The sequence below is a fragment of the Malaclemys terrapin genome, chromosome 8 (genome assembly GCF_027887155.1).
Source record: "Malaclemys terrapin pileata isolate rMalTer1 chromosome 8, rMalTer1.hap1, whole genome shotgun sequence".
NCBI lineage: Eukaryota > Metazoa > Chordata > Testudines > Emydidae > Malaclemys > Malaclemys terrapin.
In genome coordinates, this window is record NC_071512.1 from 35,250,068 (window position 1) to 35,265,886 (window position 15,819).

General features: G+C 51.5%; 1 protein-coding gene across 1 annotated transcript; it reads left to right on the forward strand.

The window, feature by feature from the left end:
• Window positions 1-13,702: 13,702 nt before the first annotated feature.
• Window positions 13,703-14,134, forward strand: SMIM33 (small integral membrane protein 33). The gene has a single exon (XM_054037411.1). It carries the CDS (start codon window positions 13,703-13,705, stop codon window positions 14,132-14,134), a length of 432 nt encoding a protein of 143 aa, XP_053893386.1.
• Window positions 14,135-15,819: the final 1,685 nt, after the last annotated feature.

Consider the following 15,819-nt stretch of genomic DNA (forward strand, 5'->3'; position numbering starts at 1 on the left):
TAGTTTGGGTGGGGACTATGGGGAAGGGGTTGGAATGGGGGTGGAGCAGAGGTGGGAGGGGGTGGGACAGGGCGGGGCCTCATGGAAGGGGTGGAGTCGGGGCAGGGCCAGGGCAGAGGGGGGCTTGAGCACCCACTGGCGGGAGAAGAAGTCGGCGCCTATGCTAGCTGACACTAGACATTGTCAGAGACAGGACGCTGGGCTAGATGGACCAGAGCTCGGATGCAGGGACTTGGTGCTGTCTGCTTCCAGGGAGCCTGCCTTAGCCCTGCAGCACGCCACTGCAACCCCGGAGCCATTCAAGGTAAGCAGCGCCGGGCCAGAGCCCGCACCCCGAAACCCTCCTGCACCCCCTCTTCCCTGAGCCCCCTGCTGCACCCCTCAACCCTCCTGCACCCCAACCCCCTGCCCTGAGCCCTCAACCCCCTGCCCTGAGCCCCTTCCTGCACACTGCACCCGCTCCCACACCCCTCACTCCCTCCCACACCGCAATCCCCTGCCCCAGCCCTACATTCATGGCCCTGCATTCAATTTCCCCAGCCAAATGTGGCCCTCCAGCCAAAAAGTTTGCCCACCCCTGGACTAGGCTGAGGATCTCTGAGGACTGAGGCATGCCCAGATGCGAAGCTCTGGACCTTGGGAGTTCAGGGTCTGGGCAGGAGATCGCCATGGAGATCACATGGACTCCAGGACTACAGCATGTAGGGGAGCTACTCCCTGCAGCTCTCACTGCTTTGCAGGCCATGCAGCCCAGCTCCCCTCGGGCTGACAGCTGAGCTCCGCTCCTGTACCCCTCAGTAGCTCTGCTGTGAGGGAAGTGTCACCTGAGCCGACTCTGCATGCTCTGCCAGAGCGGAAGCTTGCCCCAGCATGGCTTCGCGCTCATCTAAGCAGGTGCCTTCTTCTACAGGGCTCTGCCTACTGCTCCCTGGTGGCCCTTTGGCACTGTCCGCCCCCTACCACCAGCATCCCAGTCTCCGAGACTTCCCCGGCTCTCCTCCCTGCCTGGAGGTACCGTCAGTGTTTTGACAGAGCTCAGGACTGGCATGGAGGGGTGTTTTCCCCAGCCATGGGGTGGGGAACACTCCTGTGCCCCTTGGGGTCTCTGCCACAGTTATGCTGGCTGGTGGCAAGGCCCCTGCATTACAGAGCCCAAGGCTGGTTTGTGGCAGCAGCTGGGGAGCGGGGATGGAGTTGAAACCGGAAGCTTCCATCGAGGGTGGCAGCGTTCCAGCAGCATCTAGCCAGGCAGCTCTGCTGCCCTCTGCCTCGTCACAGTGAGTGAAATGGGCATGGCTGGCTGCAGTGGTGGATTAGCCAATGGGCCCATGGAGCCCATGCCCAGGGGCCCCAGCCAATTGTGGATCTCCTCAGAAAAATTGGCACCCCGCCCTCTGGAGACAAGTGCTGAGGCGGAGAAAATCACTGAGCCCTCACCCCACTTCCTGGCAGCAGCACCAGGCAGGTGGGCAGGTGAAGCCCCAGTGCCCTGACTCCATCCCCGGCAGAAGAGCTGGGTGGTGTGGGAAGCCTTAGCACCCAGACCCTGGCTGCGGCCCCAGGACTGGAGGAGCTCTGGCTGGCTCCCTGCTGTGACTTCAGGGCTGGGGAGCTCTCACACCCCTCTGCAGCCCCAGGGTCTTGGAGGGGGGACAGAGCTTCTCCAGTCTTGGGGGGAGGCAGAATGGGGCGGGACTGTGGATGGAACAGGGGTGGGCCGGGGAAAGGGCAGAATGGTGTGGGGCTTTGGGCAGGCCTGCAGGTGGAAGGGGTGGAATGGGGGTGGAACCACAGGCGAAAGGGCTGGGAAGGAGGCCCCCCACTTGCTCTGGCCCAGGGCCCCACGAAACCTTAATCTACCTCTGGGCCTGCCTTCCCAAAATTATACATAGTGGATGGGAGTCAGTGTCTTTCCCACCTAAACATACGCATCATGGTATCTTTCAGGGCAAGGCTGAAGGCCAGTTGTTTCGTTAGGAGATGGCTTGTTTTGGGGAGGTGGGTTTCTTTCACTCCACCAGCTCCTGGGTTTTATATTAGGGAGGGGCTAGAACCAACCCCTGGGTTGCAAACTCTCTCTAAGGCTTGCAGTGGAGTTGGGACAGAGGCCGGAATCCGAATCCAGATTTGCCATGCACACCTGGACCACCACTGTGACAAACCCCTGCATCCCACCACCCCAGACTTTGAGGGTTCTGCTCTCTGGCTCGGGATCCAAATGGTCCTTCTTGAAGTTTATAGGCGTGATGGGCCAACCTGAATCCTGGTGAAAACAGGCGAAGTTCTGAGTGAAGTCAATGGTGTCACCCCTGCTGATTCCATGGTCCAGTTTGACCCATTGCCTTGTTTCCAGCTGAGTTTGCTAAAGTGCCTGGGAGTCTCCACGCCTCAGATCCCAGTGTGTTGTTCTCTGCCATTCCTTTAAGAACTGCCCTATCTGTTGGCACGTGCAAGGCCCCTGTCTCTGTGCCCTTGGCAAGGCTGCAGCAGGAGGGCGCCATACAGGGGCTGCATGGTTCTTTTGGTGTGGCTGGCGTGTGCTTTCCAGTTCATTACATTTCAATGGCCCACTTTAAAGCTATCCAAAACAAACAAACAAGCACACACACGCTAGCAGGGACGCAGGAGAGGAGCAAGCTAGTTCCCCAGAACTGCCTTTGCAAATGATTAAGACTGTAAATCATTCATGGAGGTCATGGAAGTCACGCTTTCCGTGTGTGATGGGTTTGGTCACAGAAACTCCCTCAAGACTGTCACTAGATGTGCTGGGATACCACTGAGAACAAACCCCCCTGCCAGAGAAGGCTTCCCTCCACTCCCATCTTGCTGAGCTAGACACACCAGTCGGCTACAGCACAGACCAAGAGGTTGGGCCACACCCCCCTGCAGTTCACAGAAATTAAGATTCACTTAGCGCAGAGATTCTCAGTTAACAGGGACTTTCCCAGCACCCAGTATTCAGTCCTTCTGGGAGCCTAAACCCCAAATTAATCCATTTTACTTTGTATAGAGCTTATATAGGGTAAACTCATAAATTGTCTGCCCTCTAGAACACTGATAGAGAGATATGCACAGCTGTTTGCTCCCCCAGGCATTAGTTACTTACCCTGGCTTAATTAATAAGCAAAACTGATTTTATTAAGTATAAAAAGTAGGATTTAAGTGGTTCCAAGTAATAACAGACAGAACAAAGTAAGTTACCAAGCAAAATAAAACAAATCACTCAAGTCGAAGCCTAATTCAGTAGGAAACTGAATACAGGCAAATCTCACCCTCAGAGATGTCCAATAAGCTTCTTTCACAGACTAGAGTCCTTCCTAGTCTGGGCCTAATCCTTTTCAGACCAACATTGTGGTTTATGGCCTGGGTCCAGCAATCACTCACACCCCCATAGTTTCTTTCAGGTATCTCTTGGGGTGGAGAGGCCATTTCTTGAGCAGCTGAAGACAAAATGGAGGGGCTTCCAGGGTCTTTTATATTCTCTCTTTTGTGGGCAGAAACCCCTTTGTTCTGTGCAAAATCACAGCAACAAGATGGAGTTTGTAGCCACCTGGGCAAGTCACATGTCCATGACTGATTCAGCTTTTTGCAGGCCACCCCATTGTTTACATGTTAGTTTGAACGTTCCCAGGAAAGCTCAGATGTGGATTGGGGTCTCCCAAAGTCCATTGTCAGTTAAGTGTTTCTTGATTGGGCACTTACTGAGAATAGTCCTTTCTCAAGAAGCTGACCAAATGCTTCACTGATGCTACTTAGAATCAAACACATTGAGATACAAGTACATAGCCAATATTCATAATTTCAAATACAAAAATGATACACACATACCGACAGCATAATCATAACTAGCAAATTACAACCTTTCCGTAGACACCTTACTTGACCTCCTTTTTACAAGATTTGGTGCAACTATAGGACTTTTGTTGCAACAATGATGTATACGGTCACAGTTCATGTCAATAACGTCACACTGTGACCTCTGTGAATTTTGAAGCACTGGTGCGGCTGACCTCAGGACCACCCCAGCAGCTGGGGAAGCCCCGGGGCCAGCCACACTGGCTGGTGCTCTGGAACCCCAGGCAGCTGGTCCCTGGCACTGCCCTGGAGCAGCGGTCCGGGACCAGTGGCGGCGGTGGTGGGGCCTCGGGCCGCGCCCCACCCCCCCGGCCTGGACCAATGGCGGCAGGGAGGCCCCAGGTTGCCCCCCGCCCGGAGTGGCAGCAGGACCACGGGTCGCCCTTCCCCCCCAGAAGCAGCGCAGCCCCAGGCCCCCCCCCACACACCCCAGCAGCAGCAGGGGTGCATGGTCTACCCCCCACACCTTTCCCCCAGCAGCAGTCTTCAGGAGTGCCCCCCTCCCAGCAGGTAAGATTTAGTCATAGGTATTTTTAGTAAAAGTCATGGACAGGTCATGGGGCCGTGACTTTTTGTTTATTGCCCATCACCTGTCCATGACTTTCACTAAAAATACCCGAGACTAAAACATAGCCTTACAAATTATCCACTACAGCCCTTTCTGCACAGATGTGGCACTCAGAGATTAATCTCTAGATTAAGGTTTTACTTCATTCTGAAATGAGTACAAATTCCAGGTCACAGCAGCCCGCAACCCAGCTAAATCTCTGCATTAAGCCTCTTGGGCTGGGAAGGGACAGAGACATATCCAGCCCCTTCCTCTCCATACATATGAAGTCCCTAGTCGATGGTTGCCTGAGCTCACTCCTTTGAAAGCCACCCTCAAGGTAAGAGCAGTTGGACTCTGATCATTTCTGTTAAAGTGGAGAGCGAACGATTCATGGACTAGTTAGCATATTGCTTTCCAGTGAAGGGGAAACGCCAGTTTTCCCATCACTCTGGGACGGGATGTCAGGATGTGGAAGGTGTATCTGGATCAGTGGAACTGGAGTCGGAGGGCCCGTGTTCCTGGACTGGCTGTTATTGACTGGTTGTTAAGTACCAGTTATATGTCGTGTGGCCCTTATGACTTCCTCTGGAAAAGGCAAGTGTCATTGGAATCACAGTTGCTGGTTAGTGTGAAAAGAGAAGACTGGGCCAGTGGTTGGGGCACTAATATGGGACTTGGAAGACCTAGGTTCAAGTCCCTGCTCTGCCAGACTTCCTGTATGATCTTGGGCCAGTCGCGTAGCTGCTCTGTGCCTCAGTTTCCCATCTGTGATCAGTATAACAGCTCTGTCCTGCCTCACAGAGGAGTTGAGGCACTCAGATACTCCAGTAGAGGGGTCTGATAAGTACCTGAGAGAGAGGCAGCCATCATACTGTGTGGAATAACACAGGTGAGATATTAGTACAAACAGTTCAGGACAGGGCTGTGTTATAGACCCAGTTAGAGGACCTGCAGCATGCTACTAAATTGTTCGGTCTGTACTGCATGACACCTGCCATAGTTCTGCCATCACACTGGCTGTCTCCTGCCATACTTTCTTCAGTTTCAATGGGAGTGAGACTGGGTCCAGTGACCATTCAGAGAGTGGGGATTAGATTCATGAGCACATGCAGAAGCATGTGAAGAGAAGGGGGTGGGTGGATTGTGCAGTACGGATCATGTGCATTCTGGGTGGGTTTCACCCGACAAGACTAATTGCCACTAGCATAAAACTATTCTGAGCTCTTGTACAAGAGGGTGGCATTTCACACAGAGATATATCAGAAGTTACCGCAGCACTGAGTCTTTCTCCCCTATAGAAATCACATGTGAGTTCAAAATAAGCCCTGAATGGACTAAATCCACTTCCTCACTGTGTTATAACAGGACCTAGTCCCTCTAGAATATCAAGGCTACTGTTGCTCTCTTTACATACAGACAGGTGTTTTTCATTGATAAAACTGCAAGGGAATTCAATAGCCTGCATCTGAAGCGTAACCACTGCATGACAGGGGTTGAGCCTCCTTTTGTGTTTGTCTGGAGCCAGGCACCTTGTGGGCACTGCTGGAAACAGGCAGTGACACTTCGCTGTCTACTAAATGGCTTCCCACAGCAAGGTACTGAGAAATTGACCAAAGGGTACACTCAAAGAAACTGACCAGAGGGAACACCCATCCAAGAAAATTGACCCACTCAGGGCATGAGACCAGCAATGCACCCCTGGTGCTCACCAAAAGCTCACCTGGTGGGGCAATTTTTACAATGTCTCAGGTGACTCTGAGGAGTTTGCTTGGACAGACTGGCCAGGATCATGTTGCACAGAGACAAAGACTGGGTTAGTTTTGTACTTTGTTTCTTTAAAAACCCAATAACGTTTAAGGAAAAGTATCAAAATGGGGAGAGGGCAAGATTTTTTTTCTTCAGGGAAGTGTGGAGATTGGGTGCAGGAGACAAACTTTTGGGTCTGTGTATGTGCACACGTAGCTGTAATGAGGGGGTAGTTTCCTGGGTAAAGGGATATAACTCTAGCGAGTGAGAGTAGTTTGGCGAGAGGAATGCTTTGTGTGAGGGTGGGAGCGTGTCAAAGCTCCTTCCCCACTCTGAACTTTAGGGTACAGATGTGGGGGCCTGCATGAAAACTTCTAAGCTTAACTACCAGCTTAGATCTGGTCCGCTGCCACCACTCCCAAAGTGCTAATTCCCTTCACTGGGTAGCCTTGAGAGATTCTTCACCAAGCCCCTGGTGAACACAGATTCCAACCCCTTGGATCTTAAAACAAGGAGAAATTAACCATCCCCCCTCCTTTCTCCCACCAACTCCTGGTGGATCAAGATCCAATCCCCTTGGATGTAAAAACAAGGAAAATCAATCAGGTTCTTAAAAAGAAGGCTTTTAATTAAAGAAAAAGGTAAAAATCATCTCTGTAAAATCAGGATGGAAAATAACTTTACAGGGTAATCAAACTTAAAGGGCCCAGAGGACCCCCCTCTAGCCTTAGGTTCAAAGTTACTGCAAACAGAGGTAAAAACCCTAGCAAAAGGTACATTTACAAGTTGAGAAAACAAAGATAAAACTAACACGCCTTGGCTGGGTGTTTACTTACAAATTTGAAATATGAGAGACTTGTTCAGATTTGGAGAAAGATTTGGAGAGCCTGGATTGATGTCTGGTCCCTCTCAGTCCCAAGAGCAAACTCCCACCAAAACAAAGAGCACAAACAAAAACCTTCCCCCCATCAAGATTTGAAAGTATCTTGTCCGCTTATTGGTCCTTTGGGTCAGGTGTCAGCCAGGTTACCTGAGCTTCTTAACTCTTTACAGGTAAAAGGATTTTGGTGTCTCTGGCCAGGAGGGATTATAGTAGGGTACACAGGAGGGCTGTTACCCTTCCCTTTATAGTTATGACAGGACGTAAGTACGCATGTGTGACAGAGTACTAATGTGGCATTTCCCGGTGTGATGCAGTGCCTCTCTCTACATCATGTGTGTACATAAGTGTGATGTGGCATGGCATGAGTCCAGCATAAGCGCATGTGAAGAGACATTTCCTCTTTCGCCGGTGAGTGGGTGTGTGTGTGTGTATAATGATGTGGCAGTTTCTTGAGTGAGTCCAGTTCCAATAAAGCACTTTCAGTCCTCATCTGACCTGCTGGGAGCCATTTCTACCGAGTTCTACCCTGAGGCTCAGAGCTTCTCCCCAGAGATGAATTGGACTCCCACGGGGACTGGGAAGCTAAGGTATTACCTGAGCTGCAGGGTACTCTTTAATTTTTCTTCCTTTTCTCTTCAAACCCCCTCCCCTTCCCTGTCACTGAGTCACTTCCTCCAGCCTCAGCTCACAACCTCCCTTCTCACATTTTCTCAGTGATACTCTGTGTCCTGGGCACAAACTGCACACAAATCCGGGTGCATTGTGAAGAGACTGGGCTGCCCAAGAGCTGCCCTGACTGGGGAATTCGACAGAGCAGGGGCAGGGTATAGAGCAGTGGTTCTCAACCAGAGGTACGTGCACCCCTGGGGTACGCAGAGGTCTTCCAGGGGGTACATCAACTCATCTAGATATTTGCCTAGTTTTACAACAGACTATATAAAAAATATGAGTGAAGTTAGTACAAGCTAAAATTTCATACAATGACTGGTTTATGCTGCTGCATATACCGTACATTGAAATGTGAGCACAACATTTATATTCCAATTGATTTATTTTATAATGAGATGGAAAAATGAGAAAGTCAGTAATGGTTCAGTAATAGTGAGCTGTGATACTTTTGTATTTTTATGTCTGATTTTGTAAGCAAGTAATTTTTCAGTGTGGTGAAACTTGGGGTACGCAAGACACATCAGACTCCTGAAAAGGGTACAATAGTCTGGAAAGGTTGAGAGCTACTGGTTTAGAGGAAGGGAGCTGAGAATTTTGCAGTTTCTACTCTGGTTGCAGAGTAAGTTATTTGCGCAAATGTAATTTACATCACCTGAAATTAATGCAGAGTGCCCTGGCAGGAGATGGGATATGGTAGCATTGGGAGACAGACCCAGGCAGCTCAGAAGAGCTACAGTCCTCATTCCCCGCTTGATAAAGACAGGCAGGCGGCCCAGTTCAGGCTGACTTTGCTGTGAAGCATTTGATTCCCTAACAGTGCTTCAGTGATTTGCACTTTGAGTGAGATACACAAGTGGCAAGAGGACCGTGGGGGGAGGGGCCCTCGAGTGGATTCTTTAGGGCAACTCACACAAGCTCTGCACGGTCTCGGTTCAGTAACACATGTAAACGCACGCGTAACTTTAAGCACATGAGCAACCCCACTCACTTCACACTAACTTCAGCTGGACTACACATGCTTGACATTAAATGTGTGCTTCAGTGAGTTGCTGAGTCAGAGCCCATCCTTCAGTTTCTCTTTCCCTCTCCTGACTCCTTCCCCAAACTCCCTCTAGGGGTGGCTGCTGGGTATTGTGTTTACTCCATTTACATGGGGAGTTGAAGCTAGACACATTCAGACTGGAAATACAGTAAGGCAAACATTATTAACAGGGAGGTAATTAGCCATTGGTAAAACTTTCCAAGAGTCGTGGTAGATTCTCCAACACTGACAATGTTTAAAATCAAGATGTTTTTCTAACAGATCTGCTCTAGGAAATATTTTGGGCAAGTTCTCTGGCAGACCAGATGACACCCCAGGGTTCCTTCTTCTCTTGGAATCTATGAAATTAGTGACCAAATACTGGGCTAGCTTCTGGTTTCCCCTGAGTAGGGTGATCATATTTTCCCAAAGGGAGAACAAGACACCTCACAGGCCAGCCCGAGGCCTCCCTCTCCCTCCCCCAAGCGGGGTCGGCCTGAGGTCCCCCTATCCCCCCAGGGCCAGCCCGAAACCTCCCTGCCTCCTGCCTGTGTGGGGCTGGCCTAAGATCTTCCTTCCCCCTCAGCGCCCTGGACTCACCTGAGCCCCCCGCTGCCCATGCATGGGGGCCACCTGAGGCCCCACTCTTCCCCTGGCATACAAGGCTGGCCTGAGCCCGACCTGAAGCTGCCTGCACATGAGGCCTGCCACCTGCCAGAGCCACTCTCCCTAGCCTTCGCACTGACACGGGGCTGACATTGCTGCTCCCCCACACACATTCCTCTGCGCCCTGCTAGGGGTTCCAGCCAGGGCCGGCTCCAGGCACCAGCTGAACAAGCAGGTGCTTGGGGCGGCTAAGGGAGAGGGGCGGCACCTGCGGCAATTCGGGGGCGGCAGGTCCCTCACTCCCTCTAGGAGCGAAAGACCTGCCGCTGAACTGCTGCTGCCGATCGCGGCTTTTTTTTTTTTTTTTTGCTTGGGGCAGCAGAAATGCTGGAGCCGGCCCTGGTTCCACCCCACTTTTTTTGGCAAAACTCTGCCTTTGTCCAGTTTGCTCTTGCCAAATGATGATCAGCTGGCAAGAACAAATGGGACAAATGCCCAGTTTCGCCAAAAAAGTCAGGACTGCCAGGACAGGGCTGAAAAAGGGACTGTCCCAGCCAAAATGGGATCTATGGTCACCCTATCGCTGATGAGCCGCTAACCAATCGCCCCTGGGCTCTAGACCAGCACTGCCTGCAGTGCTAGACTTTGGGCTGCCAGCACACTGGATGGACTGGGACCTGGCCATGGCTCCAGTCCCAGTTGTGCAACAGGCCTTGAGGGCAGTGCTTCCTGCCAGTGGCAGACTAGCCACTGGGCCAACAGGGGGAGCAAAGGAGAAAACTGGTTGTGGGGGGCAATGGGTGGGGCAGAATGGGATGGGACCATGGGTGGACAAGGGCTGGGCTGCGGGAGGAAGGGGCAAAATGGGGTGCAGCTGTGGGCAGGGCTGCAGGCGGAAGGGGCGGAACAGGGGCGGGACCACAGGCAGAAGGGGTAGAGAGCCCCCCCCCATTGCTGTGGCCCAGAGCCCCACAAAACCTTAATCCGCCTCTGCATGCTGCTCCTTTATAAAGAAGTGGTAGGGAAAGGTGTGGCTATACTGCCTTTGTAGACCCTGAGGGAAGCTACCTGCCTCTGCCCCGGGGCAGACAGAACGCTGCAGGGTACCAGTGAGCAGGCACTACCCCACGGACAGAATTTGGGCAAATGGAATGAAAAAATGATCTGCTAGCTTGAGCATCCTTGTATGTTTAAACACCTCACTCAACAAACAATCGCCCACCCACAGAACGGCGAGCTGGCAGCCATTGTACCAGGCATTTAAATAATCCGTTTCTTCAGATAATCTGCTGGCAATTGGGGTGCCAAGTTGCCTGCGGATAATAATGGCACATCTGCTGTGCTGCTCTAGTTTTACTGTCAATGTGATTTATCCCAGATAGCTTCTGCAGAGTCGGAGAGAGCAAACTGCACAGGTCTTAGAGCGCCTCTGCCCTTCCCCCACAGTGATGGCTACAGGGCTCTTCCTTCTTGATAATCCTGGATGAATCCCACCCCTATCATAGAATCATAGAACCATAGAATATCAGGGTTGGAAGGGACCTCAAGAGGTCATCTAGTCCAACCCCCTGCTCAAAGCAGGACCAATTCCCAACTAAATCATCCCAGCAAGGGCTTTGTCAAGCCGGGCCTTAAAAATCTCCAAGGAAGGAGACTCCACCACCTCCCTAGGTAACGCATTCCAGTGCTTCACCACCCTCCTAGTGAAATAGGGTTTCCTAATATCCAACCTAGACCTCCCCCCTGCAACTTGAGACCATTGCTCCTTGTTCTGTCATCTGCCACCACTGAGAACAGCCGAGCTCCATCCTCTTTGGAACCCCCCTTCAGGTAGTTGAAGGCTGCTATCAAATCCCCCCTCATTCTTCTCTTCTGGAGACTAAACAATCCCAGTTCCCTCAGCCTCTCCTCATAAGTCATGTGCTCCAGACCCCTAATCATTTTTGTTGTCCTCCGCTGGACTCTTTCCAATTTTTCCACATCCTTCTTGTAGTGTGGGGCCCAAAACTGGACACAGTATTCTAGATGAGGCCTCACCAATGTCGAATAAAGGGGAACGATCACGTTCCTCGATCTGCTGGCAATGCCCCTACTTATACAGCCCAAAATGCCGTTAGCCTTCTTGGCAACAAGAGCACACTGTTGACTCATATCCAGCTTCTCGTCCACTGTGACCCCTAGGTCCTTTTCTGCAGAACTGCTACCTAGCCATTCGGTCCCTAGTCTGTAGCAGTGCATGGGATTCTTCCGTCCTAAGTGCAGGACTCTGCACTTGTCCTTGTTGAACCTCATCAGGTTTTTTTTGGCCCCATCCTCTAATTTGTCTAGGTCCCTCTGTATCCGATCCCTACCCTCTAGTGTATCTACCACGCCTCCTAGTTTAGTGTCATCTGCAAACTTGCTGAGAGTGCAGTCCACACCATCCTCCAGATCATTAATAAAGATATTAAACAAAACCGGCCCCAGGACCGACCATTGGGGCACTCCACTTGAAACCGGCTGCCAACTAGACATGGAGCCATTGATCACTACCCGTTGAGCCCGATGATCTAGCCAGCTTTCTATCCACCTTACAGTCCATTCATCCAGCCTATACTTCTTTAACTTGGCGGCAAAAATACTGTGGGAGACTGTATCAAAAGTTTTGCTAAAATCAAGGAATAACATCCACTGCTTTCCCCTCATCCACAGAGCCAGTTATCTCATCATAGAAGGCAATTAGGTTAGTCAGGCACGACTTTCCCTTGGTGAATCCATGCTGACTGTTCCTGATCACTTTCCTCTCCTCCAAGTGTTTCATAATTGATTCCTTGAGGACCTGCTCCATGATTTTTCCAGGGACTGAGGTGAGGCTGACTGGCCTGTAGTTCCCTGGATCCTCCTTCTTCCCTTTTTTAAAGATGGGCACTACATTAGCCTTTTTCCAGTCATCCGGGACCTCCCCCGATCGCCATGAGTTTTCAAAAATAATGGCTAATGGCTCTGCAATCTCATCCACCAACTCCTTTAGCACCCTCGGATGCAGCGCATCCGGCCCCATGGACTTGTGCACGTCCAGTTTTTCTAAATAGTCCCAAACCACTTCTTTCTCCACAGAGGGCTGGTCACCTACTCCCCATATTGTGCTGCCCAGTGCAGCAGTCTGGGAGCTGACCTTGTTCGTGAAGACAGAGGCAAAAAAAAGCATTGAGTACATTAGCTTTTTCCACATCCTCGGTCACTAGGTTGCCTCCCTCATTCAGTAAGGGGCCCACACTTTCCTTGACTTTCTTCTTGTTGCTAACATACCTGAAGAAACCTTTCTTGTTACTCTTAACATCTCTTGCTAGCTGCAACTCCAAGTGTGATTTGGCCTTCCTGATTTCACTCCTGCATGCCTGAGCAATATTTTTATACTCCTCCCTGGTCATTTGTCCAATCTTCCACTTCTTGTAAGCTTCTTTTTTGCGTTTAAGATCAGCAAGGATTTCACTGTTTAGCCAAGCTGGTCGCCTGCCATATTTACTATTCTTTCTACATATCGGGATGGTTTGTTCCTGCAACTGCAATAAGGATTCTTTAAAATACAGCCAGCTCTCCTGGACCCCTTTGCCCTTCATGTTATTCTCCCAGGGGATCCTGCCCATCTGTTCCCTGAGGGAGTCAAAGTCTGCTTTGTCACAGAGGATCCAGGATGCAGCATGTTTCAGAGCAGCATTTCGGTGTTGCCCAGGTGCTGCACAGTGCAGATAATTTGGGATTATCGGTTCAGGCAAAACATGTGTATCCAAAACTCCTTACACCAGGCCCAATCACCCCCCTTAGATCCATGTACATAGGAGACCCTCCATGACTGGATCTCCATCATCCTGGGCCCTCCGACATGATCTCCCTGCTCTGGAGGGTACCATCGAAGGGTCACTATGAGGCCAGGATCCACAAGTGCCAGGGGAACAGGAGGGCAAGGGTTGGGTGCCACACCACAGTTCAGGACCGGAACGGAGGATCCATCACACTGAAATTGTATTGAATGACACAGTCAAGTGAAGTGAAGTGAACTCTAACCCTGACCCTCCCCTGCCTCTCCCCTGTATCCAGAGTGATCAAATTGTGATTTTAGTGGAATTCAGACTTTTCCAATGTTCACCCAAACCAATAGGGTTCTGCTTGCTGATGCCTAGAATATCCCTGAAATTTTGCAATTGATCAGCTGCAGCATTCAAAAGTTCCCGGGTTACCTCCAAACAGAGAAATGCCGTTGAGTTGCAGATAGGTTCTCATTTCGCTTAGCCAAGTGATATCCGGGCAGTAACAGACTAGAACGGTTCAAATGACATGCTACATATGTCCAATTTGTTTTACTTCTCCATAGGTGAGGGTCCATCCTTCAACAATGAATATCTCCACCCCGAGCAGCCAGCCAAGGCAACACGAGCCTCCGGACTTGGCTGGATTCACTACGGGCTCTGTCATCCGGGGTGTGACCAAGAAGGCCGATGCCCTTCCCATGATCACGGTAATCGTGGTAATTTTCGTCCTCTTGGCTGTTGTCATCATTGTGCTGGTGCGCTACGGCCCGCAGCTGTGCACGCTGCAGATCACCCTGTACCACGAGCCCATGCCGCAGGATCTGGAGAACGGGGTGCACCTAACAGATTGGAAGAAACTGGGCTCCAAAAGGAAAAGCAGCACGCAGCCTGCTCAGAACTACCAGGGAGACCCTGGCAGCAATGACACTGCTGCGCTGAGCGTCCAGTGCTCCTGTAAGCACCAACTGCCCTGCGGCAACCCAGAGCCTAATGTCATAGAGATCACCTACCTGTGAATGGCTCGTGGCAGGGCCAGAGGCTAGCCCTGGTCAGACAGTTGCCAAGGGGACAATGGGTCTGTTGGAGAATAGCAATGTTTGGAGTTGAGGATTTGCCAAAGACTCACCAGTATTCGAACACTGTTTTTATTGCCTCATGATCCCCAGCAGATCAGATGCACCCAGTAGTCAGTTGTGTGTCCTGGTTGAAAAGCAGCTTCAAATAGATAGATTTGGGTGGCTGTCACAATGTGCGTTTGAAACACACTTCGGTTCTTTCAGATATTTCAGAATGCCTGTTCCCAGGAGCTGACGGGGACCTGAGAAGGGCAGAGCCAAGAAGGTAGCTGATCCCTACATCTGCCTGCATGATACACCTTAATGACGCTCAGCACTAATGAAGCACTTTACAGCAGCCCTGTCGGGTAGGTAACTGCTGTCCCTTTCCTAGGCCATCAGCGGCAGTGGCAGGACTAGGACGACTCAGGAATTAATGACACAGAGTGCCCATTGGTGCTGCAGGAAGAGAAAGCCCTGCTCTCACGCTAACCCCTCACTCGGAGCTCACTGCCTCAGCCCTCTATCCAGAGTGAGCAAAGACGGAATTTTGTGGAAATCAAGCTTTTCTGGTTTTCCGATTGTCACCCAATCCATAAAGCTCTGCCCACTGATGCCTAGAATGGCCCCTGAAAGTCTGCAATTGATCGGATGTGGTTTTCAGAAGCTGCCACATGACAGACTGGCAGAGAAATGCCAGCTGGGACTGAAGGGTCTTAGCGGAAAGCCTGGGAACTGCATTGGAACTGTCACCATGGGGGCATCTGCTACATGGTCAGGGCAAAACTCAGCAGAAACACCAAGAGAGCTCCAAGAAAACATGTGCATGACCCTCTGCTCCTCCTAGCCCAACCCCAGGGCCATCCTTAGGATTTATGGGGCCCGACGCAGTATTATTAAACTGGTGCCCCTATGCTCCACTGAAAGCAGTCCCCAGCCAGCGCCACTGACCCCAGTGTGTTGAGGGGACACAGCTACCACCCCTGCCCATGGACCCCCATAACCGTCCCCCATTGCTGACACACATCGAGCTTCATACACTGCAGTCACTGCGGCAGTGGCTCAAGGCAGGCTTTGCACCTCGGCCCTCCTGCAGCCCCTAGCCACTCCTGGCTCACCATGAACATTTTGACAGGAAGTACCAAGCAATAATAACAACAATAATACAAGTGTGTGTGTGTGTGTGTGTGTGTGTGTGTGTGTGAGAGAGAGAGAGAGAGAGCCAGTGCGTGTGAGAGAGACAGAGAGACAGTGTGTGATGGTGTTTTGGAGAGACAGAGAGACAGTGTGTGATGGTGTTTTGGGGGACTGTGTGACAGTGTGTGTTGGGGAGTGTGACTCATGAGAGGCAGAATGTATGTGGGTGTGAGAGCGACCGTGTGTGTGTGTGTGTGTGTGTGTGTGTTAGGGAAGTGTGAGAGACAGTGAGTGCACTGTCACCCACTTAGCATCCAGGTCCACTCTCCCTCCCCCTCCCCCCAACCCTGGCTCGGCTCTGGCCCCAGCACTTGTCCCACTACGCCTGCTCGCCCAGCACTCCTGCCGGGGAGTGGGGTCGAGGTGCGGGGGCTTACCCCACTCTGCCCAGCGCTCCAGCTGGGGAATGGGGGCTTACCCGCACCCAGACCCTGGTACCTGGCTGGAGC